Here is a 27,874-nt window from a genome sequence, read left to right on the forward strand (position 1 = left end):
TGCCCCTAAGCACTGGTCTCGCCCAGGACAGACAACAGATGATTACTGAATTGCTAATGTTTAAAGTTCTTTTAATGAGGTTGTTCTTCCCAATCCTCAAAAAAGCCAAAGTTCATCATTTCCACACCCCTCAAATCCGCCACAAGGGGGCAGCACACAGGCAACTCAATAGAAATGCCTGGCACACTGCCAGCCAGTCGGCTAGCATTTATTAAGTGCCTTCTGTGTGCCAGGCACTGCACAAAGCACTAGGGATGCAAAGAGGAGCAGAAAACTGTGTTCTCAAGGGGGAACTGACGGGGGAAACAACGTGCAATGATATACAAATAAGCTGTAATTGGGTTCAAACGGGAGCAGTTTCAGAGGGAAGACACTAAGATGAAGACAGATACAAGAAAAGCCGTTTATTTAATAAACAGAACAAGGTACAATCCCTGGTGCTCAGTTTCCCCAGAGAGTTTCAGGGCAGCCCTCCCGGGGGACCCCTCTATGGGACAGGCATGACCCAACCCCAAAGTTCCTTAACTCCTAAACAGTCACCCGAGGCACTTTCTACCCTTTCTGGGGGGTGGGTTGATTTTGGGGGGAGGCACAGCCACCACCCCTTAGTCATAGCCTTCATCCTCATCCTCATCATCAAAAAAGAAGGTATCTCGATCCAGGTTCTCTGACTCATCATCATAGGAGAAATTGTCATCATCCAGCTCCTCATCATCATAGTCATCCTGCTGCCACCCTGGTACCTCATCCTCATCTTCCTCATCTTCTTCTTCTTGACCCAGCTCTGAGGACCCCTGCGGCCTAGGATAAGAAAGAGGAGGGAAAGAAAAGAGGCACACTCAGCAGCAAGCTTATGGAAGGAGTACCTAAAAGACACGTGACTTTCCCTCTGGTTCATACCACCCCCCACTGCCCCCCCATCCCAACTCAGCAGTACAAGGCCCTCTGCCCTTACCAGTCCCAAGAACACCCTCTCACTCTTCTACTCACTGGTTGCTGGGCACATTAGACACCTTCACTTCTTGTGGCTCTGAACTTGGTGGAGTCTGAAGACCAATTCGGAAATCCTGCCAGAGGGAAGAAAAGATCTGGGTGGGAGGGTTGTCGGCTATGAGTCACTGAATGGTCAGGAGTCCCCTGCTCGTCCACATATCTGTGGATTCAGCATTAGTTGGAGTGTTTGGGGGGAAGTGGGGGAAGGGAGAGAGGGAAAAACAGAGAGGAGAGGAGGAGAGAGGGAAAATGAAGACAGAGGGGAACGAAAAGTGGGAAGAGGGAGAGAGACAGAGGGGAAGTAGGAATGGAGAGAGGGAAGGGGAACAAAGGGGGACGGGGGGAGAGAGAGGTGGGGAGGGGGGAGGAAGAGAGAAAATATGTTTCCCCTAAGTATCCCAGACCAAAGCCTGAATGTAGGAGGGAGTGGATGAAGTTCAACGGGCTGCCTCCTGTCAAAGGATTTAGGGTAGGGATACTGTGCAGTCCTGTAGAATGGAGTATGTAAAGGTGCCATGTAGATAGGTTACCTAGAATGCCCTTCTCTATCTAACTGAATCTTACTCATCTTTCAATATCAGCTCAAATTCCACAGTCTGTCCATGAAACTTTCCTCAACTACCCAAAAATATCCAACGATCTTCCTCTCTTGTGAACTAGAATATTCAGTATCTTGACTCCTTACACAGTACTCGAGTGGTAATGTAAAGTGGTGCAGGATCTCTCTTAACATGTGGTCAATCTTCCAACTAAACTGCCAGCCTTCCCAGAAGGCAGGAACTGCTTCATCTAGTGCACTGATGTTCTACAATGACTCTTGTATAGGGAAGAGGCTCGAATATTTTGTGAAAATACTAGGAAGGAGGGTGTGTACGTGTTGGGGGTGAGGGAGTGTCCACGTGTGCGCACAGGGGAAGCCGAGGCAGGGTGGTGTGGGGTATGCACCTGTGTGGAGTGCTGCAGGATGGCCAATAATCTCTCCTGAATACGCCGAAGAAGCTCCAGGCCTGTACTGAGGTGCTCTGCCTTGAAGAGTTTCAGAGAGGCAGCCAAGTCCTGGCACTGCAGTAGGGTTTCCTCTGCAGGGATGGTTTAGCACAGGGGTCTTTATTCCTTGTGGGCAGGGAGAAGGCTCTCCACTGAACAGAGAAGGAAGTGAAGGGGGAAGGAAGAAGGGTGTTCTCTCTATAGGAACCCATGGCAGAGGAGGAGGAGGAAGGCTACTCCTGGCCTTGCCTCAAGGCTGCGGGAGGGGACAGATGTGTGTGTGCTGCCCTAGGAATGGGGGCCTCACCCAGGAGGATCTGCAGGGCATTGGTGTGCAGCTCCAGGTTCTCCGTCTGCTGTTCTACCACATCCATGCGCTCAGTGTCCTGGTTGTAGTAGCTATATACACAGGCATAGGCCAGCACCTGGAGGGTGATTAGAGAGCCCTCCAATTGCAGTTTAGACCATCTCCCTCCTCAACTCTACTTGGTTCCTACATGTCCTGTCCACGGAGTCTGGGCCCATCTCTTCTCCCTTCTCTATTTCAATTTACACAACGGGAAGGAAGCCAGACCAACCAGACCCCTACCTCTCCCAAACACCCCATCCAACCTTTCTGGCCTGCTCTAGGCCCCGGCAGGCATCGATGAGGAAGGTGAGGGGTTGTGGTGGGGGCATCTCTGAGATAGCAGACACACAGCTCCGTAGATTCAGTGTAAACTCCTGCCCACAGAGGCATATATTAGCATCAGCACATGCAAGTTGAAGTTTCACTCTGCAAAACTTAGACAGTTCAGGGCCCCTGCTGCTCCTGGGCCCTCAGCTGTATCTCCCTAGCCCAGTGTATGGCCCTCCCACTGAGAGCACAGACTTCCTGTCTATCTCCCAGGCCTTCCCTTTCACCTGGGCCTGGTGGTGGAAAGTACATCTCTCATTGTAGTCCTGAAACCGCTTCTCTTGTCGGGCAGCTTTGCTTACCTGGATGAAGGAACAGGAAATGGGAAGGACAGGTTGTCTTTTTTGGGGGGCAAGGGAAGAGATCATTGAACAAGGACTCCCCAGTCTTTGGTCCTTTCCATAACCCCCCCTCCAACCTGAAGTGTGATGAATGGTGTCCTAGGAGTTGGCCCTCTCTCCTTAGGGATGAGGGACAGAGACATACCAGCTCAGGGTATCCCATGGACAGGCTTTACCTCTGAACAGACTTATCAAGCCTACAGGCGGCTGTCATGTCCTAAGTCTTTCTTCCCTTTTTTCCATCCTACTTCTAACAACCTCTCTGAGGGGAATGAGGGAAAGGGAAGCATTCCCTACAACTGATGGATAACCAATGCTCTGGAACACAAAGCCCAGGCTCTGACCTGCAAGGCACTTCTGAGAGCTTCAACTTCCCATACCCTCTACCCTCCGATCTCCACTCCTCCACTCCTCTCACCATGGCCGAGCAGTTGTAATAGTCCTTGTGTGTTGGCTTCCAAGGCTTGAGACAGCGCCAGCAAAAGCCATGGTTACATTTGGCACATGTCATGCTGTTGGGGAGACCACAGATCAGAGGCCCTTATTGGGGCAAGGTTACCAGCAAGGCCAAGGGTCTAGAGGACCTGGAATAGCTGTTTCTTGCTGCAGTACTCCCAAATCCTTCCTGAAGGGTGCAGGGAATCTTCATTCCACTAAAATTACCGTGTCATAAAACCCAAGACCCGACATGAGCAGCACCCATGTCCTGACTGTGCTTCCCAACCTCTGCATCACCATTCTCCCACTCTTCCCCCATGCCTCAGAAATTCTACAACCTGATCACAAACCTGCTCCACCATACAGCTCCTTCCTCCAATTCTCAACACCCCTCTCCAACTGAAAAATGCCCTTTTTCTTGAGTCCCCTCATTTGCCCTAGCCAGGTCAAGTTTAAGGGCTTTAAGGCAAAGGGCTCATTACCCCACGTGGATCCCTCTTCCCATCTCTTTACCACAGCCGCTGCCTCCTCCCCTTCTTACTGTAGACACCCCTCATTCTTCTCTATAGGTGCCTGGCAGCTGGGACAGCGCTTGGAGATGAGCTTGGCTTGGCCAGGTGCTTGCTTTGAGCCTCCACACTCATGCCTTCATAGTAGCCACCGTCATCCACCCACTGGGACATGTGGCTACAGCTGGCAGGGTAGTGAGCCTGAGTTGAGTAGAGGGGTAGAAAAAGGGGAGCAGAGACCCCCAAATCCATCAGGCTGGAGGAGTGAGCTCTGTTGATGGTGGAAGGGGGGGATGATGGGGAGGGGTGCCAAGGGACAAAACGGGCCAGACTCTGGAGAGGAGGGAGGAATGAGTACAAGGGGTGGGGGGAGGGGAGAGCAAAGACAGACACAAACAGTACTGTGTCTTTAGGCATGCACGCTCACAAGCACAAATGAATGCGTATGGTCTCTGCATGGGTATGTGTGAGGGAAACGCTGAGTATGTGTGTAGGGACAGGGGTGCCCACCTCAGGGAAATTACAATTGAAGCAGGAGGCCCAGCCACACTTGGAGCAGGCAGCCCCACAGCCCAAGCCCTGGCGGCACAGGATACGGTCACAGCCCTGAGGGTTGGTGCACCAGGTCATGTTGGAACAGCTTTCCACATACCCCCGAAGAAGGGCCTTCTCATACTGTGACAGACAGAGACACCATGAGAGTTAGGAGATAATTCCATAAGATCTTCTCTAAATTCCAGAATTGTATCCCTCCAACCCCCGCCCAGGGCCTGCCCCTCAAGCTTCTGAGTCACTGGAGCTGGGGGGTGGGTGAGGTTGGGAAAGGAAAGGTTGAGTACCTTGGCAATGACTTCAGGGGAGGAGACAATGGCACGGATGAAGGCACTGGTAGGCTGAGCAGGGCAGTCAGCGATAGGACAGGTGCAATTCAACACAAGGTTCTGTTCAATTCGTGTTGTCAGGTACTCATTCCAGCAGGACTAGGGGAACACCTAAGTGGTCAGAACTAAGGACCCCTTACCATCCTACAGCTGGGGTTATACTCTAGGACTTATGGAGACTCCCCAGAAATGGACTGTGCCAGATGGCCAGACCTAATTCACTCAGCACCAGCCGCATCTCCCCTCAAGAGTAACCTGAAGTGATCTGGATCTCAGTGTAGTAGAAATCAAATACTGGACTTGGAACTCAGAGACCCAGACTTGAATTCCAGCTGACACTTACTAGCTACGGACAAGCCATTCAATCTTTCTGAGTCTTAATTTCCTTCTCCATGAAACTGAAATACTTAGATAACCTATATCACAGTGTTGTTTTGAGGAAAGTGCTTTGTAAAAGTTCAAATGCTAAACAAGGGCAAGTTATTATTATTAACTTCTTGGGAAATGACCCAAACCTAAATCTCTGAAAGCTGGGGAGAGGGCACTGGTCTATAAACACCATGTGGATGAATACGGAGTGAAGGAAGGAGAAGAGAATCAGAAGAGGGGAGAGAAGGGAGGCATCAATTCTAAGTAGGAAGTCAGATACGGTAAAAGGTATAGAGGACAAGGTTTAGGGTTACATGGTTGCCTTTCGAACCTTTAACTTTACCCTGACCTCTCTTCTGAGCTCGACCTTTTTTTCTAACTCTACTTCCACTCCTCTGTTGAACATCTCCACTTGGCTGTTCTGAAGTCACTACAAATTTAACATCTAAAACCGTAGCAAAACAAACATCTTTTCAACGAAGAAGCTATGGAAGCTGTATACGTTGTCAGACATAGTCAACTTTTGGCTTGGTTTTGCTGATGTGCTTTTTAAAAAATCTCACTATGAGGTAAGCCTTGGTGGGGATGGGAGAGGAAGGGACATATTCAGAAATGAGTATCATGTAAAAGCAGAAGGCAACAATGACACTAAAAAAAAACCAATCTTCCCCCCTCAAAATAGGCTTCCCCAATTTCTGCCAATGATATGTCATTCTTCCAGTCACTCAGGCTCCAAAAACCTCAGTAATCCTCAACTTCTCCTTTTCCATTGTACATTTCCAATCAATTAATTCTTCACTCACAATCTCTTTCAAATTCATTCCTCTCCTTCTATCTATGCTGCTATCATAGCTCAGACCTTCAGCATCTCCCACCCATATTCACAGGGCTTCTCGTCTAGTCTCTCTCATTTCTTTTCAATCCATCCTGTACAAGGCGCCAGGTTAATCATTTTGAATTACTATTTTAACCATCTCATTCTCCAGCTCAAAAATGTACAATGATTCACTTTACACGGAGGATAAGTTCAAGTTCCTTGGTTTGTCAGTTAGGCATCAACTTTTAGCTCCCACTACCCCGCTACAAGAATACTTTCTGCCACACCATGTCTAATCGACTGCAATCCAAAAGTCATTCTCAACCCCTAACTTTGGCTTGTGCTGCTTTTCTTGCCTGGAACATCTGCTATCCCAGAAGGGTCAAACTAAAAAAGGGAATATCTCCTGACTTAAAAAAACCAAATTAATATTATCTCCCCTTTTTTGTGTTTTTATTTATTTTTGTTAAATATTTCCCAATTACATTTTAATGTGGTTCAGTCCTCACTCTGGAGTTTTGTCAGCACATGTGAGCAGCTAGCCTTGAGTCTGGCACTTTGGCACTACCCTACCTTCCCTGCCTGTCCCAGCCCTGGAGGCCCAGCCACCATAGCCACAGTGTTCTCTACCATTTCTAAAGTCTGGGAGCATTTCTGCCATTTATTTAAGCATTTAGTACTTTGAACGGTTACTGAATTTTTCATTTGTGTCATCACCCTGCCTAGATTCTAAATTCCTCAGGGCATGGATTATTTCACTTTGGGCTTAGTGCCCCCAGGCCCCAGCAGTGTAGTGGCTTGGGAAAGGTTAGTTGACTGATTGAGTAAGGCCTACATCTCCCATTGGTGACTAGTGCAGAGTACAATGCACATACCAACATCTCATATACATAGAGCGTATAAAGTGTTTTTTCTCACGTCCCTGTAATGTTTTTGTTGTTGTTCAGTCATGTCTGGCTCTTCGTTATCTGATGAACCACACTGTCCATGGAGTTTTCTTGGCAAAGACACTGGAGTGGTTTGCTATTTTGTTCTCCAGTGGAATAAGGTAAAGACAGATTAAGTGACTTGCCCAGGATCACACAGCTAGTAAGTATCTGAGGCCAAATCTGAATTCAGGTCTTCCTGACTCCAGGCCCAGCAGCCACCTAGCTGCCCCCTAACGTGTTTTTCTTACAACTCTGTAATGTAGATAATTAAGTTATTATCATCATTTTATAGGTGATGAGACTGAGACAAAAACAAGTGAAGTGATCTGTCCAGGATCACTCAGCTAGTCAGCACTGGAGTCAAGACCATAACTCAGATCTTCTGACTCAACATTAACACTCTTTCTACTAGGCCATGTGGCCTTGCACAGTAGATGATCGATAAATATTTGTTAAATGAATGAATGAATCGATGGGATGAAGAGAAGGAAAAGGAAAAGTGTTCGGAAGAAGAGACAGAGATCCAGAAGCAAATGAAAATCCATGTTGTAAGGAAGACTAGGGGAGAGAGAAGAAAAATTGAGGATGGAAGAGTATCCTGAGTAGGAAGGGAATGTGAGCTGAGGTAGATGAAAGTCTAGCTTAAGTAAAAAAATTAAGGGCAGGGGATTAAGGAGAGAGGGAGTCATGAAAGGAAGAGAAGCAGAGATCTTTAGTTAGGTGGGGAAAAGACGTGTGGCTAGAGGCGGGGGTCGATTCGGGGGGTCCTCACCTTGCAGCAGTAGTGCATGCAGCAGAGGGCAGGTGGCTGGTCTTCAGGGCTCAGAGGGCTGACACAAACAGGGCACTGGGTGGGGAGTGGTGGTGGCGTCTGGGCCAGAGGTACCCGAAGGCCTGAGGCCAGCAGCAAGGGCTCTGGATCTTCACTGTAGCTCTGTAGCAGCTGGTCAGCCCCCCATCGAGTGTGGGCCAGTAAATGCAGTGCAACATCTGGCTCCAAGCTCAGGGTCTCCTGCACCTGGTTCACTGTCTGTTCCATTAGGCCTTCCACTTCACGGGGGCTCATGGTTCGGCCTGCAGGTAGCTGCAAGGAGGCCAGGGCAGCTACTTCTTTGGGCCTAGTTGGGGATGGGGTACAGAACAGCTATTAGTAACACTTTCTCATACATACAACCTAGCCAAGCCTAACCCACCCCAATCAAGATCAGCCTAAAGACAGATTATCTATGACTGTGAGCAAGTACAAGATTTTGGCAAAATTAATCTTTTTTAAAGCATCATGGGAACATGCCAATTTAAGGAAAAGTGGTAGTGATTCTAAGAAGTGAATATATCTGTCAGTTTGCCTTTTGTGCAAACACAGGTTTTCATGTTTTACAGTGGCTTCAAAGAACACAATAGGTGCACTAAGGGAGCTTCTGCTGAATGGAGGTGTATTTTCAAAACAAGTTTGTTTATAGTGAAATATGCTTAATAAGGAACATGTAATAAGCTCTTTGAGGGCAGAGACTGCTATCTTTGCAACCTCAGTATCTTGGAGCACATCATGGATGCAAAATGCCTATTCAACTGAACACTGGCCAGATAAGGGCAGGTGGGGAGGTGAAACTTGGGGCCCCAACAGTGCCCACCACAAGTCAAGCTCCCCCAGCTTGCTCCAAGTTGGACACAAAGTGAGGAACCAGGGCAGGTCCCCCAGCCCCACCTGAACTGGGAGGTCACAACACTCCGAGTGCCATAGAAAGGGACGTTGGCCTGACCCCGCTGGGGATCTGTAGGCTCTGGAGTTGCATATGCCAAGACTTGGGGCCGGTCCTCCTGCCTTCGAACATAGCCCTGGCCCAGGAGATGGAGGATGCAGGAGAGGACATCGGCACTGCTGCAGCCAGCCTCCCCACCCATGTTGCTGCTCAGGCCCCTGGGGCTAGATGGGCCCTTCTGCCAGGCCTCCAGCACCTAGGGACACACACAGAGAACACTGTCACCCAACCCCAATCCCTGCTCTGGTTTCCACAGAATAACAATAACTAGCATTTATGTGCCACTTTAAGATCTGTAAAGTGCTTTACATGTTATCTTCACCTGATCCTCACAACAATCCTGTGAGGTAGGTGCTATTATTCCTATTTTGCAAATGAGAAAACTGAGGCTGAGAAAGGTTAAAAGCTCTCCCAGGATCACAAAGTGAGTAAATGTCTGAGGCAGGAGCTGAAGTCCAAAATGCTTTGCCCTTTACCACCTAACTGCCAGAATGTACCCTACAGGATTTGAAAGCCCAAAAACAACTCTGCAGTGTCCCCAGATCCATACGTGGCCCTTCCCCTTTGTGGCCTCTTCATTATGGAGCTGAGTATCCAAACAGCCATTCCCCAGGGAGCCCCTGCCTCACCACCTTCCATGGACCCTTTCCCTCGTACCAGACAGACAAGCTGATCAATGTGCAGGCCCTTCTCCCCATGGGCTTTGAGGATTCGGACAAGGAGGCAGCTTAGGAGGTTCCTCTTCCTCTCCAAGGTTCGGCACTCATCCTCCTCCACACTCAGGTATGTCTGGGGGGGGAGCAGCCACAGGGCCTCCCCCCCAGGCTCCTTCTCCACTTCCCGAAGCCGCAGCACACCTGAGACACCACCCCCACCCCCAATGCCCTCAGAAACATGGCCAGGGGACAGGACACAGCTCCTCTGAGGGAGGGAGTGGTGTAAAAGCTTAAATCTCTTCCTTCTCCCTTCACCTCCCCTTCCCTGTCCTGCCCTTCCCCAGGACAGAGGGCCTATACGGTATCCATTACCTACCTCCAGGAGGGAAACCCTGACCCTCATAAAGGCTCAGGGGGCCAAGCCCTGAGGTGAGAGGCTGAAGGGCTTGATTCAGCAGCTCTGAAGAGAGGTCTGAGCTCTGAAGCAGAGTATCCAAAGATACCTCCTAGTAAAAGGAATAACAGAATTAGAGTTATAAAGTACTCCTTCCTATAGCAATCCTGGCAAATGGCTGAGCCTTAGGGATAAGGCCACAGGACTGGTTGGGGGTGGTAGAAGGAAACCTGTACTTGGGTGGCTGCCTCCTGAGAGAGGTCACTTGGGGATAGAGGCAATTAGGGCTTCTCAGGTGGTCATAAAGACAGGACAAAAAAAGGTTGGAGGGAGGCACACAGGACAGAGAAAAGACAGGAAGATCAAAGGTGCGTGAAATCAGGTAGATGAAGAAAGAGGATGAGGCAGAGAGAACTATAATACCTCCATCTTGTTGAAGTGCAAAAGAAGCCACATCTGCAAAGTGGAGACATGCAGCGTCTGCGTCCCAAAGAGCAACTCAGCCCGGCCCAACCACGACCACTGCAGCCGACGACGAGGCCCCAGGTCGAGGACTGGCCGATTTTGACCTGGGAACGGAGAGAAGGAACTGTCAACAGAAGGCTGTGTCTCAAAGTCTTTTCTATGCCTGTCTCATCATGCGTAATTAATAAGTCCTTCCTATGCATCCCATGTTGTGTTTGCTGCTATGGGAAACATGAGACGTGTAAGACATGAATCTAATTCTCAAAGCTTATGATCTTTCAAAGCTAGGGAGACGAGGACCATGAGACTGGGAGCTTACTGCGGGCAAGGAACGTGTCTATATTACACTGACAGCTCCCCCTGCAGGCACGGGAATTATCTACAGATGGAAGATAAGGTTTAAAAATTACTCTGCCTCTATATTATAGTCCTTTGGAGAGTCTGAATCTTCACTGTACGTGTGAACTTAAATGACTATAAAACAGTAGCCTACTCCACAGGCAGTGGGTTTCTTCTGGCATAAAAATGAGTATTAGAAAAGTAATTCTAAAATATCCCTTTTCTGTACCACACCCTGTGTATTTTGCCCTGGACAGCTTCCTCTGTTGCCACCCCACCCTTGGGACAGGAGGACGGTCCCTCTCAACAGATATCACCCATCTCTTGGCTTCCCCTCTCTCAAAGCTCAGAGCAGGGCTCAGCCCATCATAGAAGCTCAGTGCCAGATTTTGAGGCAGGATAATGGCATTGCAATAAAGGTACAGCCACTAACTGTGTGATCTTGGGCAAGTCACCATCCCTCTAAAGCCCATGTACCTCACCTAAAAAGTGAGGAAGTTGAACTAGATCATCTCTAACATCCCTTCCAACTTTAAGAGTCTACATTTGACGAAAGAGAAAAAGGACTCTAGGTACCACAGGCACCCAGGTACTACACTTCTCCAGAATCATCTGTGCCCCCTGGTGGCCATGGCTGTCCATTCTGCCTATTTTCCCTTACCGTCACAGAACTCTTGAACTTATCAAGAGCAGGATGCTAAGGATTAAAGACTCCAGTGGTAATCCAATGCCTATAGTTTAGAGTGCTATCTCATTTCCATACACCCTGATGCCAAAGCTTCTATTCATTATATCTTCCTACATAAACTCTCTCCTCTCAGGTTTTCTTCTTCAGGCTGCTGTCCCATATTCTTAGTCAGCCCCACCTCCCAACTCTCCATCCCATGCTCTTACTCTGACTGTAGAAGCTGGAAAACCGGCTGAGGCTGGCACTGAGAGCCGGAGGAAGGTACTTGTTGGGCTCATGGAGATAGCAGAGAGGGGACACGGGCCAGCAGCGGGGAGACAGAACCAGCACAGACACTTCAGGGGCTGCCTCCTCAGGACACAGCTCCTCCACTGGCTGTGGAGGCAAATGGTTCTCAGGGACCTCCTTCATTCAAGTCAGTCCAATAGAAGAGATACTTAATAAACTCTTACTTTGTGCAAGGCACTGGGGCCAGGTGCTCTGTGTGAATACAAACATGAACACCACACATCCTTCTACCCAGGGAAGGGCTTCCTCAGCTCTGTATTTTTCCTGTCCTCCCATCCCTAAATCCCCTGTCCCTTACCTCCTCCTGGGATTGGGCCTCTAGCCTCTCTCCATCACCTCACCTCCTCCTGGGGATGGGTCTCTAGCCCCCGTCCCTCACCTCCTCCTGGGACTGGGCCTCTAGCCTCTCTCCATCACCTCACCTCCTCCTGGGTCTGGGTCTCTAGCCTCTCTCTATCACCTCACCTCCTCCTAGGGCTGGGCCTCTAGCCTCTCTCCATCACCTCACCTCCTTCTGGGTCTGGGTCTCTGGCCCCCGTCCCTCACCTCCTCCTGGGACTGGGCCTCTAGCCTCTCTCCATCACCTCACCTCCTCTTGAGGCTGGGCCTCTGGCCTTTGCTCCTCATCCTCTTCCTGTTCCAGGAGTTGCTGGTCGATCTGCTCAAGCTGGAAGAGGTGGAACTGGTGCTGCAGCTCCTCTGACGTGCTCAGGCTGCTCAGCATCTGCTGGGGCAGTCGGTTGGGGAAGCAGAGCCCAATCTGCTCCAGCACGGCCCACTCCAGCCAGCTTGGGCCCAGGCTCAGGAGGCGATCTGCCAGATAGTACCTGCAGCGCACGGAGCCCAGGCCTTACTGAGGACGGACTTGGCCCCAGCTTTCTCTTGGGACCTTGGGCTCCCCCTCTCTGCTGCTCCATGGGGCTCTTCCTTCCCTCAAGTCTGGAGGGCCCTCCCAGAGTCCCCACTCAGCCATGCCTGGTTCCCCTGTCCCCTCCCTGTTATCCGCCTGCCTGCCCTCTGCCTTTCTCGCTGAGGCCCCACACTCACTGATAGAAGTGCTCAAAGGCGGTAGCCAGGTCTAGGCCAGAGAGAACCATCATGGGCTCCAGGCTCCGCTGAAGCTGGCCCAGCATCTCTTCCCCCTGGGGTCCACCTACCCGGCTCCTCTGGATCTGCTGGTCGATGTGCCGGGCAAACTGCTCACTCACCTGGGCACAGGAATACAAAGGACACGGAGTGAAAAAGGGGCAGAGGGAACAAGAGGGGGATGGGAACAAGGAAGGGAAAAGACCCTAGAGGGAGGGGACTAGGAATGGAGAGCGAGGAGGAAGCCCGGGAATCTGGAGGCGCACATCTGAGGAAAAGAGGGCAAAGAGGACTCACGTGGGCAGCAGTGAGAAAGGAAAGCTGGAGCAGAGCGCCAGAGAAGCCCTGGCGGAGGGCCAGCGTGAAGGCTGCCCGTGGCCCAAAGAGCTCTGCCCCAGCACTCTGGAGCCGTTCATAGATGTCACAGTATCTGGGCACGAGGTCTGGCGCCTGCCAGGCTGCAGTCAGAAACCTGCTCACCTGAGGGCAAGAGGCAGGAGCATGAAGGGGCAGCCACTGTTGTCTAGGCCTTCCCCACACCCTACCGGCCCCACCCTGCCCACCTGCTCTTGCACCACACCCCTCCAACATTGGGTGATACCCCTCAGGCTGCCACCAGGAGGTCCCAGTCCAGCCCCTGAGTTCAGCTCCCGAATCTTACTATTCTTGCCATCTGTAGAGAGAGACAGAAGGAGGAAAAGTCTTAGACTCTGGGCCCCAGTTTGAGGATGCTCTCCTGAGCCTGCCCCACTCCAGCCCCCAAACTTTCCATAACGAAGGGCAGGAGTGGTGAGGAACAAAAGATACCATCTCTCCATCCTCAGCCTATAACAATCTTCCAAGATGGATGAGAGGGGTAGAAAATGTCATAGACTTGGAAGAACAAAGGAAATGGGAGCTTAGGGAGAAATGGAGAGAAGGGAGAGCAGTGGATTGTGATAACATTGCTAGGGGAAGGATGGGAGTGGTTTTTCTTTCCTGACAATCCCTATCTGTGGACCCTCAATGAGGACTCATTCCCTGAGACTCACTGGGCCGAGTGGGAGGCTCAGGAGGGGGTCCTGGGGGAGGCTCCACATGCACCAGAAGGTGGCTGAGGCGACGGACCCGTGAGGTAAAAGAATCTGCTCGACCTTGTGGGCAACGGGCCTTCTCTCTGTGCTCCAGGTACTGGCCCAGCAGCCAGGCCAGGGGGCTCACCCCACTGCCATCTGAGAAAGGAAGACAGTTCAGGAAGGCACTGCAATATGGGAACAAACACCAGGTAAAGGGTCAGGGAAAAATTAAGAAATTAGGGGCTAGTTGGTGGGATGGAGATTGGGGAATTATTACTAGGGGCAGTTCTTGAAAGAAAGCTATCATAGTAGAAGTTATAGGATGGTCACCAGGAGCAGTTGTGAGGGGAGACATTATAGGATGGTTATCAAGGGCATTTACTAGGGAAGATGTCACAGAATGGCTACCAGGGAAAGTTCCTGAGAGAAAGCTACCAGAGCAGAGCTCGTGGAAGTTCCTGGGGCAGTCTCTGGAGAAGAGGCAATGGGATTAGTTACCAGGGGTAGTGATGCTCTGCACCAAGGGGCTGACCAAGGCCTCCCAGCATGTCCTTCCCAGGGCCTGGGCAGCCTCATCATCAGGGAGGAATCGATCTGCAAAACTCTGCTCATGGCGCAAAGCCCCGTTCAGTCTGGTGACAGGGTCAGGAGCTAGAGGCACGAGCCCCTGGCCCCAAGACTATCCCTCAATACCATACCCTCAATGTTCTCATGTCAAGAGCCCCCCCCACACACCAGGAGGGCCTCATTCCCCAGAACTGCTCTATCCCTCTCCTTGAATCCCCCCCCAGGACTCTCCCAGGCAGCCATTCTCACCCTGCCCCTGACCTCTTCACTCCTGTCCTAGCTCCCACCCCCCCAACATTAGCCCCACCCCCACCCCCGATGTCCCTCTCCACACCTAGGGCAGAGTTGCAGCAGGCGCTTCCGGTCCTGAGTAATGTCCTGACTCCAGGCTTGGGCTCGAACAGTGTAGAAAAGGTGGGTGCGGCGACAGAGCTGCTCCCGGAACAGTGGCCAGAATGTGGGTTTGGGGCCCAGAACTTCTACCCCTCGCACACGGGTGTCAATGCCACCCTGAAACATGTGGTTGTCACTGACTTCCTATAATAGCCTGGCTTCCCCCCCACCCCCAAGCCTTCCTTCAGCCAAGCACTGGACAAGGGGCTGGTAGAAAATTAGGACCCAAAGTCCCACCAACCTAGAGCATCTCATAACTGTCCAGAAATAATTCTCACATTATTAGAATTGTACTGCCTCCTGGAACTCTTCCCAACCAGGTCAAGAACCCAGACTTTAAGTCTGGTATCCCTTTCTTCAAGTACTTCATATGCTAGGAACAACCTTCTTGCCCTGTCCCCTGGTCACAAGGCTTTTGTTCTGTTTAATGCTTCCCTAAACTCTTCAAAGAGGTCTTTTGACCTCCATGGACCCTGCACTATACTTTACCTGCTGGCATCGCTTAATACGGATCTGAAGGATGGGCCAGAAGCGGGTCAGGTTCTCCAGGAGCAGCACTCGGCTAGCAGACGGCATCACATTTACCTGAGGCAGGGGAAAGAGCTGCCATGTTCCTGCTGACGCAGAAGGGAGGCGTACTTTCTCCCTCTTGCTTCTAATCAACTTATCAACTTCTTATAGCCCCTAGAACCACTGATCTCTTCCTTTCTTCAGAAGGTCCAAGAGACCTTGGGGCCCCACAATTCCACAATCCTAACTCTCAGCCTCACTATTTACGCCCTCCCTTGGGACAAATGGCTAAAAAGTTCCCTCTGGAGGAGGATTCTCTGCATGGGGTTCAGGCCACATATAATGATTAGCTGCTGGGAATGGGAGAAAGGTGTATGGGGGGTTCTCACTGTGTTGAGCTCAGTGCTGACAGAACTGGCATTGTCTCCCCCCAGCACCACCACACGGGCTGGCATGTAGCTTGAATCTTCACTGGCCACCAGCAGAGTCAGCTGTCTAGGGGGGAGGAACCCATCAGAGCCCATGCCCAGAGGGTAGCTCCTCAGTCAGGGTTCAGAGACTTCCTCCTCTCCTGTACTTCTAGGCCCAGGGAGTCAAAGAATCAAAACATTTTAGACATGAAAGGGATCTTGAGAAATTATGTGAGTCCCCCTCCCCTGCCCTTCCTTTTACAGATGAGGAAAGTGAGGCCCACAGAAACTAAATGATTTGCCCAAGGTCAACAATTGAATAAGCACCTGAACAAAGAGCAGACCCAGGCAGCCTCATACCACAATACAGGGCTTTTACATGCTGCTCCCTTACGTAAGGGTCCAGGGAGGTACAGACATAGCACCCCAATGCATGACAGTGTATGTATTATCTAGAACACAGGGAACATGTGAGCATGCCTCACGTGAGTGTCCATTTCACCACACCTGACAAGGACCCCCCGGTGCATGTGCAGGGTGATATAGTGAGAGCCAGTGCTGCCATTGGATTCCCAGTAGGTCTTGGGGTTCCGGTCAGTCAGCTTGCTGGCTCCATGAGGATTGGATGATACTTCTACCTTCTCCCAACACTTGTCCTCCTTTACCTCCACACTGGACCCTAGGGACAAAAAGGAAGGAAGGAACAAATCATAGTCTGGTTGAAGGAAGGACAAGGGACAGAGGAGAGAAAGGAAGGAATGGGAATACCACTAGGCCAGGACAGGTGGGGTGGGAGAGGCAGCCACTGACCCTGGCCAGAGGTAGGTGAAGGACACTGACCCTGGCAGAGATGCCTGAGGAAGACGTCAAAAAACGGGATGTTAATGGGCCGGTGGGTTCTTCTGTGTTCTTCAATCTGGCCAAGCACCATCTGTAATAAGGAGTAGGAGTGGGTCTGACACGTGGGAATAGAGGGGCAGGATGGAACACAGTGACAGAGGGGCACAAAAACATGTTTTATGACAAAAAAGTCACGTGACTAAGATTTTGCTTTTTCCTTCTCCCACCAAACCCTATAGACTATAGTATCACATAGGGGTCTGCGTAAAGAATACCCTACATCTCTAGTCATCCCAAATCAGACTGATAGGTCAGACGCTCCCTCCCTTCCACCTAACCCCCCTCCCTTGCTGCTGTGGTCCCACATTCTCATTCAGCACTTTCCCTCCCCTCCCACCCCCATCTGTTATTTCCAAGGCTCTATCTCCTTCATCTCCCATGCTCCTGACCTGGATACATCCCGCCAGGATGCTTGTTGTGAGGTTACTGTAGAGTCGGGCATGCTTCTCACATTCGCTCACTAGGTCCCGGAGCTCGGGTCCCAAGAGCAGCTGTGCTGTGTGCTTGTCCAGGGCCTTGGTGAGGGCCTCTCGAGCTCCCAAGCGGCACAAGACCACCGCACAGTCCTTGTGTAACGTGGCCAGGCGATGCAGGAAGCGGATTAATTCCTGGACCACCTGGGATGGGGACCAGGGAAGGTGGAGTAGAAAAGGGCATAAAGCCAAACACACAAAGTTTGGTCAAACAGATGCAAGGACAGAGACAGCAGAAAACAGGAGTCAGGCGAAAGGAAACAGCGGCAGATAATGTCTTCTACTTCCCACTTTGGATGCTGCCCCCAGTATCCCTCCCTACTGAAGAGTCATACCTCCCGGTCATTGCTGGGGGCATTCATGCATGCCAGACACGGTTCCATGACCTCATGCCAGGGAAGGAGGATGGCCTCAGGAAAATCCAGCAGCCGGATCAGTATTCTGGTGGAGATTGAAATAGAGTCTTTTTACTTCATACTACCACTGACTGCCACTCCTGCATGGTCTCTACCCTATCTCAGCATCCTCTGAACTCAGGTCCCACCCCTCCATCACCTAAAGTGCCCATTATTTCCCTCTTTCCTACTCATCCTCTCACCTCAAAACTGTCATATGCAATGACTTGTTAGGCCCTGGAGTCTCCAGGCTCTGTAGCAACAGCAGGAAAGGCTGGGGCTGATTTTGAAGTCTCTTCAGTACCTGGTTCACATCACCCTCTCGGGATCCTTCAGGGCAGATGCTACGCTCCAGCTCCAAAAGTAACTCCCCAGAGGGGCCAGCACTCGCCACCAGGCTCCGCAGTAAAGGCTCATCCGTCCCAGCCTGGGGCTCAGAGCAAGGTGGCTCTGCTACTATAGCTCAAATACACAGGAAGAAAGCACAACTGAAGGCCTACCCCCATCAACATAGGAATATATAGGAAATTCTCTCTTTTTTTCTGGGACCTTTTGTGTGTTTTCTTCTTTCAAAGAAAATCAGTTACACATAATATATTTTTATGTTTCCAAATTAAGTGATTTCAAATCTGGAGAGATAAAAATATTGCCCCTATTTCTATTTTCCCAAAAGGTAACTAAAAGGAGGCTCATTCTTCCCAAAGTTTCCAAAATTTTTCTATTTCTAGCCATGTTTTTTTCCCACCTCTTGGGACCACCTTAACTTTCCCCACTCTCTCTGATCTTTAGGGAGTTTGCCTCATTAAGGGGAAATCAAGAAGTCATCTTATCTCTCTACTGTCTGGCAGTACTATACCAGAACCAGCCCAAAGAAATGAGAACATCTCCTGCGTTCAACGCCTTCTCCAGAAGGGACTCCTCGGCCTCTATTCACTGCCCATTTTAACGCCTCTTGTACCTCAGACTTAGGAAATCCACACCCGGATCCAAATTGAGGACCACTGACCCCCATTTTTCTTATTTCTCTCTGACTTTTAATAGCACCCCACAGTAGAAATGCTGATAAATCAATGTCTCAGTGCCCAACTAGAGGCTAGCAGTCTTTGATTTCCTATATATTCCAGAGCCAAATAGCACTCCCCAGCCCCTCCTGGCCCATGGCAGTACCTGCATGCTCTGGACTGCAAGGGGGCCCATGCTCTGAAAGCCGGCTGAGCAGGGTGAGGATGAGGGTGCGGGTGGGTGGCAAAGACTCTGATCCTCCACCACAATGGCTGTTCAGGGCTTCTTGAAGCTCCTGGGTTGCCAGTTGTTCACCTAGCGCCTGGTGGTTGCACATGAGCATGTTGAGGAGGAGCAGCCCATTGCCTACAGCTGAAGAACACCTAGGATGGAGATGGGGGAGGAGGAGGAGAGAGGGCAGAGGCAGAAGGAAAGGAATAGAAGGGAAGGAGGAACACAGGACTTAAGAGCTGGAAGAGACCTCAGAAAGCATTTAATCTAACCCCCTCGTTTAAATGATGAAGAAACTGAGCAGCAGAGACTCAGTTTTACTGACTTGTCCAAGGCTAATCAGGAGGTCAAAGTATCTGAGCTAGATTGAATTAAGGCCTTCTGAGTCCAAATTCATTTTTCCATTACACTATCCTGCAGCTGAAGCAGGAAAGAGCTCCAGTAGCAGCTTCCCAGATTCATTTATTCATTAATTCAACAAACAACAATCAAACATCTTCTGTTTGCACACAGCACGACGCTAATACTGAGGAAGATACAAAATGTAGCAAACACACTCCCTGCCCTCATGGGTCTTAAAATAGTACCAGCTGTATGTATGAGTACACCTCATAAACCTCCCCGCCTCTGGGAACATACTAACTCAGGCCTGCAAGACAAGTTTTACACTTGTGTGTAGGTGTGTGTGTATACATACACACACACACACACACACACACATACATACATACATACATACATACATACATACATACATACATACATAGGATATGGCCAAAGTGGGAATTTGTTTTGCTTGACTAAGCACATTTGTTATAAGGGATTTTTCTTTTACTGTTCTTTTTCCAACAGGGAGGGTGTTGGGGGGAGAGAAAACAGATTTCTTTTTGTTGAAAAAAAATTAAATTTTAAAAAAAGACAAGGGTCTTTTCCTACAAATGTTAGTGATTTCCTCACCCCACATTTCCATCCAGAATCTGCCCCAATATCAGTTAAGACAGCACCACCAATGTTTAACCTGATGGAAGAATAAAGGGAATTTCTGCAAGGAGGAAAAGGTCAACATAACTTGTGGCCAAGTAGTACCAAGCCTCAAAAGGGTACAGGAGGTAACTGTGTGAAGGTGGGCAGTACAGAGGTGACAGGTAGTAGAGGTGAGGCAAAACACAGCAAAATCCTTTACCCTTCAGTTTGTAGCATAAGGATGACAGCAGCAGGGATTGCCCCCAACAGGTTGTCAGTGCCAGGGCGGGCAGCTGAGCCAATGCTGGCAAAGATTTCCCGGATCATCTGGGCTTCAGAAGCTGCCAAAGGGGATGCTCGACCACTGCCTCCACTGGGGAGTTCACAGGGCCCAGCACTGGCCAAGACCTTCAGTGCCTGCACGGACATGTGGTAAGATGGTAAGATATGGTCAGAACCATCTCTATGGTATAGGGAAATCAGTGGCTGCTGTTGTAGTGCTCTGCTGGGGCCTATGCTGCTAGTAGCTAACCGACGCTTCGAAGAAGAAGCTGGTGAGCAAAAGGTAGCTCGGACAACTGGTACTAAAAACGGTATCCTCAGTTGGCAATAACCTATCTTACTCCATCAAACCAAAGGTGGGGGAACCATGTCTCCCTCTTCAAATCAAGGCCACAGGACTTTCTCTTGTGATTTTTCACTTTCTTTCTTTCTTTTCTTTTTCCTTTTTGGTGACGCAATCAGGGTTAAGTGACTTGTCCAGGGTCACACAGCTAGTTAAGTGCCAAGTGTCTGAGGTCAGATTTGAATTCAGGTCCTCCTGACTCCAAGGCCAGAGCTCTATCCACTGTGTTACCTAGCTGCCCCTTCTTTTCACTTTCAAAGTTGTTTTGGATATTCATTTTAAACTGACTTCTGCTGTAAAAATGTTGAGGACTAGAAAGAACCATGATCTGTCTAGGCCCCACATAACCCTAGGGATGACACTGGGGATGGTCCAGAAGTAGTGAAGATCACCATGATCCATCCCCATTCCCCCTACTCACCGCCAGCCCAGCCTGTTGCACAAGAACTGAAGTCTTATACTCCTGCATGCAGACCAGCACAGCATAGACCCCACCTTCTGTGGCAAACAGGGGCCGCCACTCATGTTTAGCCATGAGCAAATAAAGAAGGCGTAATGCCAGTACCACCAGCAGTTTCTCCCCAACCTGATTGGTCAGCAGCTCAATCAGTGTCTTGACTAACTTCTCTCTAAAGGGAAAAGAGCAGCAAATAATTTTGATTTGGAGATTAAGGGCTGGGGGGAGGATGGAATACACTTTCCTAATTTCCTATCTTGACTCTTAACTGTTCTAAGCCATAAACTTGCCCTCATTTATTTCAAATGATTCTTCCTAACTCTTAATCTACCTATTATCCTCTACAATCTTCTCCCCTCACTTTGATGAATTCTTCCACTCCTCAACCAACCCCTTTCTTGCCTTACTTCCAATTATATTTCCCATTGCTCTGAAATCCTTGCTCTCCCTCCTCATTGCCTCTCCCTGTGCTAGCCCCCATTCTTTCTTCCTATGCCTCACGTCTTATCCTACGTCCAGGTATTCTACCTGGCTTCGCATCCTTTCCCCTTATACCTGGCCTCATCCCTCCTACCACCTGCCTGACTTTCTGTCGCCAATCACCTACTACTTCTCCTAGGGTCTGACCTGAGGGCTTTGTCCGGACGGAGCAGCGGGTGGTCACGCCCTGTGGCTTCTTCCACAGCTTTAGAGAGAGCATACAGCCCTGAAAGTTGCAGGTTTGTTTCTGAGTTGGATCTCTGCACCATGGCAATGGCCTCTGTCACATGCTGTTCCAGGGAGCTCCTTCGACTGGGGCCCCTCAAGGCACTGCACAGTTCTGGAGTGGAGGGAAAAAGAGATAATGTCTCAGTCTTCCTTGATATAGGATGCTCCCTGGATTCCCTGGTCAACAATCTCAAGGTTCCAAGAGGTAAACCTATTCAATGAAGATCAAGATTGGGGGATCCTAGAACACGGATTTTCTTCTTTTAGGAATACTGGAAACAGAGAAGGAAGATAAGGAGAACTGGATCCCAGTCAAATCCAGTGGAATGGATACTTCTAGGTAAAAAATATAGGCCATGACCTCACCTAAGGCCTAGCTTACAGGCTAAGGTGGCCTTCCCCACTCTCTTCCTCCTAGACCACCAAGTGCCTAATGTAAGTCCCTACTTGACCTCACTATAGCTGAACTCACCACTGGCTGACTCTTTCAGTTCAGGGGCCAGAACCAGCCCTTCCACCACCAGAAGCTGGTTGAATAACTGGGAATCATTCTGTGCCTTAAGGGGCTCAGCCTCCACCTTGATTTTCTCAGGCAATGATGCCTTGGGGGTGCAGGTGTCCTGAGTCACAACAGGGGCCGGGCTAGCTGAAGTTCCTGTGTTAGGCTGTGGCCCATACTTGCAGTAGACATGAGAGCTCACCAGGTCACTGTGAGTGCTGCCCTGGCATTGCCCACTGAGTGCTAATACCAACTTCTGTGCCAACTCCACTGGCACTGAGAGCTCACCCAGGGCCTCCTCCTCCAGGGTCTGTAGACAATGAGGAAAACTTGTAACACACAGGGAACAATAGGGAACAACAGGGAAAGGGGGATTGAGAGGAAATATCTTTTTTGGAATGCCTTCTCATCTTCCTCTACCCTGGGCCCTCAAGGTTTCCTCAGACCCATGTCCAGCTTTTGAAGCCCCTTAGACCTGATCTCCACTTACTAGCCCCTCCCATCCTGACTCACCTCTCCCTTACCAGCAGACCAGCCTGTCAGAGCTCCACTCCTGGGCCCAACATACCTCCCCATCCAGGTTCTCCTGGAGGAGCTGGAGAAATTCCTGTTGCTCAGGCTCATCCAGCTTCTTGATGAAGAAAAGCAGCTCCCACCATTCAGCCTGGCTCAGGCATCCAGACTCTGTGTTGCTCTGAGCCTCAGGTTTAAGGTATGGCAGAGCATACAATCCCCCAAGGGGCTTCCAGTCTAAAGAAGGAGGCACTGTGGGCATGAGACATGAGGGTATTGACCAAATGTCCAGGAGAACATGATACTAGACATGTTGAAGGCAGCTCAGGGTCAGAGGCAGCATCTCTCTTTGGTCATAGCACCTCTACCCAGACAAGCCCCCATATAGCATTCCCCAAGGAACCTGTGTACTTGCCTCCCCAAGCTCACCCATACCTGGGGCTTGGGGACTGTTGCCCCCTGTCCCTTTCTCTGGCTCAGAAGCAACTTTGTCCTCAGTTACAGGACCCAAAATCTCCACCATGTGCCAGTGCACCCAGTATGTGCGGCCTGTCGACTGCCACAGCACCTGGGGCATGAAGAGGTGAGGGAGAAAGTTCAGTCACCTGAGTCTAGGGCAGCAACCTCAGCTGGAAGCCCAGATATGGGGCACATAATAATAATAATTAATGATCATGATAATAGCTAACATTTATATTATACTTCCTATGTGCCAAGCACTATACCACATGCTTCACAATTATCACCTCATGTAGTCCTCTCCACAACACTGAGAGGTAGGGACTATTATTTATCCCTATTTTACAGATGAGGAAACTGAGCAAGGAGGTTAAATGACTTACCCAGGTTCATACACAGCTAGTAAATGTCTAAGGCCACATTTGAACTCAGGTTTTCCTGACTTCAGGAAGGAGGCAGCTGGGCAGGTAGGCAACACAGTATATAGAACCTGGGCTTGGAATCATCTTCATGAGTTCAAATCCAGCCTTGGATACTTACTAGCTGTGTGACCTTGGGCAAGTCACTACATCCCCTTTGCCTCGGTTTCCTCATCTGTCAAATGAGCTGGAGAAGGAAACGGCAAACCACTCTAGTATCTTTGCCAAGAAAACCCCAAATGGAGTCATGAAAAGTCAGAAATGACTGAAACAACTGAACAACAAAAACAACTTCCTAACTCTGGCTCCAACATTCTAGGTCCCTTCCACATAGAGCTTCCATAACAGCCACACAGCCAGGGCTTGGGAAATTTCTCTCCAGAGCAGAGGCTGGGGGAAGAAGACAAAAAGGACCCAAACGTATTCCTCCCTCTGCCAAATGAGAAAAGAATGTGGGCAACAGTATCCTTAGATGTCTGTCTCCTTTTTACCTACCAGGAATCATCTCCCTATCTGGCCTCTTAGTGATGCAATGTTTTCCAAATGGCGATTCTCCCTCCCTAGGGGATGAGGTAGGGATATAGTCACTCTCTAACCTTCCCCTACTTTCTCTAGGGTCTTTCTTTTCCAGGGATGCTTTTCTACCATCCATATTTTCCAGGTCACCATTCCCACCTCATTCACACATACCTGTACAGGGGGCATTCCATTGTTGCTCTGCCGGAACTCGCCTTGGTCCCCAGCACTGATCTCCTCATAATCTTCCAGCATTCGAACACGCATCCCTGGCTGCAACGTCTCCTGAACGTAGTCAGCATAACCACTCAGGCTCGAGAACTCAGACCGCGGTCTGAAGGCCCGGCTTGGCCTCCTGGGGGAGGGAGGGGTAAGCAGGGTTGGGAGAATGGTGCTTGGCACAGATGATCGGGGCTGAAAGATAGATCGGGCAGGCTGAGGGGGAGATGCAGGCTGCCTCCCTGGGCCCCGGTCCCATCCCATGCCCCGAACCAATTCTGAAATCAGGTTGCCCATGGCCATGCTAAACTCCAATTCCCTCTGTCCACGACTCTTCTCCACACTGCAGGCCTTGTTAGGGGAGCACCGGTTCCCCCACTCCCCAGACCCTGGCTCCACACTGCTACTTAGCTGGTCCAGGAGGGATGTGACACACAAGTAACGCTTCACTAACGAGAAGAGCAGCTTTCCAGGGATCTGCAGGATAAACACCCTAGGCTCAGGTCAGCCATCTCCCCACTTTGCTGCTTCTAACCATGTTGCCAACAGATGGGGGTGGGGTAAGGGATAAAAGCCCAGCCCTCAGCCCTTTTCCCAACTCCCTTAGGTTACCTGGGGCAGGTGGATCCCTTCAAAGGCCATGCAGTGCTCTTCAGAAGATGTGGTCTCTGCAAACAGCTCCAACAGAGTGGAGCGGCTATCAAAGTCCATGTGTTGTTCGATGCCATCCTGCTGGCTCAGGGACAGGAGCACATGGGCCCTGCTCCCTAAAATACAAGCCCTGCTCTGCATCCTGTCCCAGGGAACCCACTTACCACCTTCCGCCCAGTTCTCAACTCTTATCACCTGCCTCTCAGACTCAGTCTCTTCCACCCTCCAGTAGAACCAGGTCCTTTCCCACCAAACGGGCTGACAGGGGGAACAATCCTCTGAGAAGGGAGACTATGTCTTACACAACAACCATCTGTACTAACATCTGGCCAGGAAGTTCTAAACTCTAGGAAAGACAGAAACTGTCTCTTTCTGTTCATAGCTCTCTTTCATCAACGGCCGTAAACCTGTAGCTCTAAGGTCACTGCAACTGAGCCCTGGCAGACATCACTTTCACTCTGATGAAACCAAAAGGTGCTGACACCCTCTTTTTTGCAAGCAGTCCCTCATCCCAGGTCTCGCTGTTGTCCCACCTCCTTTCCTGCTTCCCTTTTCTTTCCCTGCTGGCCCTCACCAGCATCATGGGCTGCCAAGGCCTGTAGCATCTTCCCAGCACTCCTGCGAATCTGTGGCTCAGGGTTGCCCAGCATGTGCATGAGCAGGTCCAAGGCTCCTGTCTCCCTGAAGACACCAGCAAGGGGTCCGATGCTGGCATAGGCGCTGAGCACGTGGATGGTGTGTAGTACGGAGGCTGCAGGACTCGAGCCCCCACCACCGTCCAGCTGTCTGGCAGCCCGACGTACCAGTCCTCGAACGTCTGTGGCCATCTCTCCCAGAGAGGCTTCGTCCAGCCCCCCCGCATCCCGGGGAAAGGTGCCCACGCTCCCCACTGGTTCTTGCTGTGGTCCCTTGGCTGGTGCTCGTTCACCAAGTAGCATGGGGCAGTTGGCATAGACCTCGGGGGCTGAGAGCCACATGAGGATATGCTCTGCCTTGCCCTCTAGGGAGCTGCCACTGCCTACCCCACCCTCCTTCCCACGCTGAAGGACAGTCCAACGGATCAAGTACTCTGGATGCCCATCATGACCCTGGCGCTGCCGGAGCAGTTCCTCAGGGTACGCCTGCAGTCGTGGGCCCAGGGGCACCAGCAAATCTCTGCTTCTACGTTCTCCCACCATCCTGGGTACCTGGAACAGAGGAGGAAAAGGAGCAGAGTGAGGAAAAGCACTCATTGTGAAATAGGCATCTATGGGGATGTGGAAGAAGGTTGTAGGGCAGAATTCACTTATTATGTCAGAAGAGACAAAGGCAAGAGGAGCCCAAAAACAGTGATCAGCGGCAGGGACATAGACAAAAGGAATAGGGGCTGTTGTGGCAACATATGGTAGTTTCGGGAGAGCATCAGATGCTAGATATGATGAGGTTAAGACCAGAACAGTATGAAAGGCAAAAATGATGGGTCATAGATTTAGAGACTGAAGGGCTTTTAGAGGTCATCCAGTCCAACGCTCATTTTGGAAATTAAAACAGATAAGAGAGGGTAAGATAGTTGGTATAATCCAGAGAAAGCACTCAGGGAGAACTGAAAATGAATACAGTGATAAAAAGAGCAAAAAAAAAAAAAAGCAGGGAACAACAGTTCCAGCAGTAAGAAGAGGTTATGGCAAGAAATGCCTGGTGTCACAATAGTGACTAAATCAAAATTAATATCTGGGAGATGATATAGGAAAATAATCACATAGGGACATCTCAGAGAAAGCAGATTTGGACAAAAAGCTAATGAGCCCAGGACATGTGAAAGTGTAGGGGTATAAAAATGGAAAACAGTGATATGAATGTCTCCAAGATCACCACAAAACAGGCCCTCACCACGCCTGCTTCGACAATTCCTTCCAAAGACGTTTTCCTTTCATGCCTCTCCTAAACCATTCCAAACTAGCCAGGACAGAATGCATGTGGAGAAAATCAGGACTGCCTTCACATGCCCTGAATAGGCGTGTCGGGAAGGAGTAGGTTTCCATTCGAAGGGGAAGCATAAACAAGGGGGAGGGGGATCTCGTGGGAGAGGTTTTTTGTAAGGGGGAAAGGCTATAAATACGGCACGCTATAAAGAAAAGAGGGTCACCAGAGTGGAGGGATTCTGGAAGAAGGTTGGGAAGGAGGTTGGCATGTGTGTGAGGGTGTGGAGACAAGGAGCTGAGGCGCTGGGGCTGGGGGCTGAGAAGTAGGGAGAGTCCAGTCTGGAGGGGGACACGTGCATGGCCAGGATGAATAAAGTACCTCCGGGGGGATGACACAGTGGGGGTCACTGAGGGCGCCCGGCGGGGGCGAGGAAGCAGGAGGTTCGGGACATGCTGTACGCGTGTGAGGTGGAGATCGGGTTAAGGTGGGTCCGTGAGGAGCCGGGGCATGAGTCGAGGGAGGGCCGGGGGCGTGCCTGAAGAGAAGGGTCTGGGCAAGGTGTGCACGGGAGAGAGCCCCAGGAGGTGCATGACGGAGGGTCAGGGGGGCGTGCGTGGGGTGGGGAGACGGCGTGTGAGGGGGAGGGTCAGGGCGGGGTGACCGTTGGTACAGAGAGTGAGCTCTTGGGGCGGCGGGGGAGGGTTCGAAGTGGAAGGGGATGGAGAGACACAGGGGACCCCCACCCCGTGCGCACGCTCCTCTCACCTCCCGCCGCCCCGCGCGCCCCTTTTTGCCGGCTCCGACTAGACGGTCCCGCCAGACCCGGCTGCCTCAGTCAGCGAGCACCCTCACTTCCGGGTCCTCTACTGCACCTGCGCTCACTGTCCGGCTTCTACGGAAGCCAGGCAGAAGGCCTGCTAAGGGGAGAAGGGTGGGTAGCGCCGAAGCGGAGGCGGAGGCGGAGGCGGAGGCGGAGGCGGAGGCGGAGGCGGAGGCAGAAGCGGAGACCTGTGCGCGTGCGCAACACCCTCCTCCGGATAGGACGGGGCCTAGCCTTTTCCGACTTCTACCAGGAGGGTGCGATGACTACCCGTCAGGGTGACTCGCGGCTGGGGAGGCGATGACGTCACAAGTGGAAGGCGCCGGGCTCTTTTCCCAGGTGGCCCAGGTGGAAGAAGGACCTTGCGGGGAACTTTAGCTGAACTCCTTCCCTGGTCCTATGAGCTTTTACCCAACTTCGCTTCCATGTCCCTATTTCTGAACCCTTATCCATACTCTCGTTTCTTGGACCTTGGGGGTTTTTTTTCCTTTTAAAATAGAATTTTTAAATTTTTAGAAATTTTTTTAAATTTTAAATTATTTTTAAATTTTAGTTTATAAATTTAAAAATA

At 50.6% G+C, this 27,874-nt stretch overlaps 1 protein-coding gene across 1 annotated transcript; it reads right to left on the reverse strand.

Moving 5' to 3' along the window:
- Positions 1 to 389: 389 nt before the first annotated feature.
- CUL9 (cullin 9) lies at positions 390 to 27,360 on the reverse strand. The gene is given in 42 exon segments (XM_020976868.2): positions 390 to 801; positions 991 to 1,067; positions 1,939 to 2,072; positions 2,288 to 2,405; positions 2,593 to 2,703; positions 2,884 to 2,958; positions 3,416 to 3,509; positions 3,977 to 4,044; positions 4,047 to 4,145; positions 4,455 to 4,619; positions 4,784 to 4,924; positions 7,713 to 8,058; positions 8,646 to 8,896; positions 9,358 to 9,557; positions 9,733 to 9,862; positions 10,174 to 10,319; positions 11,449 to 11,617; positions 12,120 to 12,357; positions 12,578 to 12,738; positions 12,914 to 13,096; positions 13,180 to 13,289; positions 13,648 to 13,827; positions 14,170 to 14,303; positions 14,573 to 14,748; positions 15,121 to 15,216; positions 15,531 to 15,636; positions 16,059 to 16,230; positions 16,392 to 16,482; positions 16,841 to 17,068; positions 17,260 to 17,365; positions 17,523 to 17,781; positions 18,487 to 18,704; positions 19,736 to 19,932; positions 20,562 to 20,769; positions 21,225 to 21,417; positions 21,778 to 22,114; positions 22,373 to 22,569; positions 22,753 to 22,885; positions 23,886 to 24,407; positions 24,543 to 24,697; positions 25,156 to 25,768; positions 27,249 to 27,360. Coding segments are annotated over 41 exon segments (7,524 nt in total). The 5' UTR covers positions 25,760 to 25,768; positions 27,249 to 27,360; the 3' UTR covers positions 390 to 605.
- Positions 27,361 to 27,874: the final 514 nt, after the last annotated feature.

Source organism: Phascolarctos cinereus, unplaced genomic scaffold, assembly GCF_003287225.1.
Source record: "Phascolarctos cinereus isolate Bilbo 61053 unplaced genomic scaffold, phaCin_HiC Scaffold_5;HRSCAF=322, whole genome shotgun sequence".
Taxonomy (NCBI): domain Eukaryota; kingdom Metazoa; phylum Chordata; class Mammalia; order Diprotodontia; family Phascolarctidae; genus Phascolarctos; species Phascolarctos cinereus.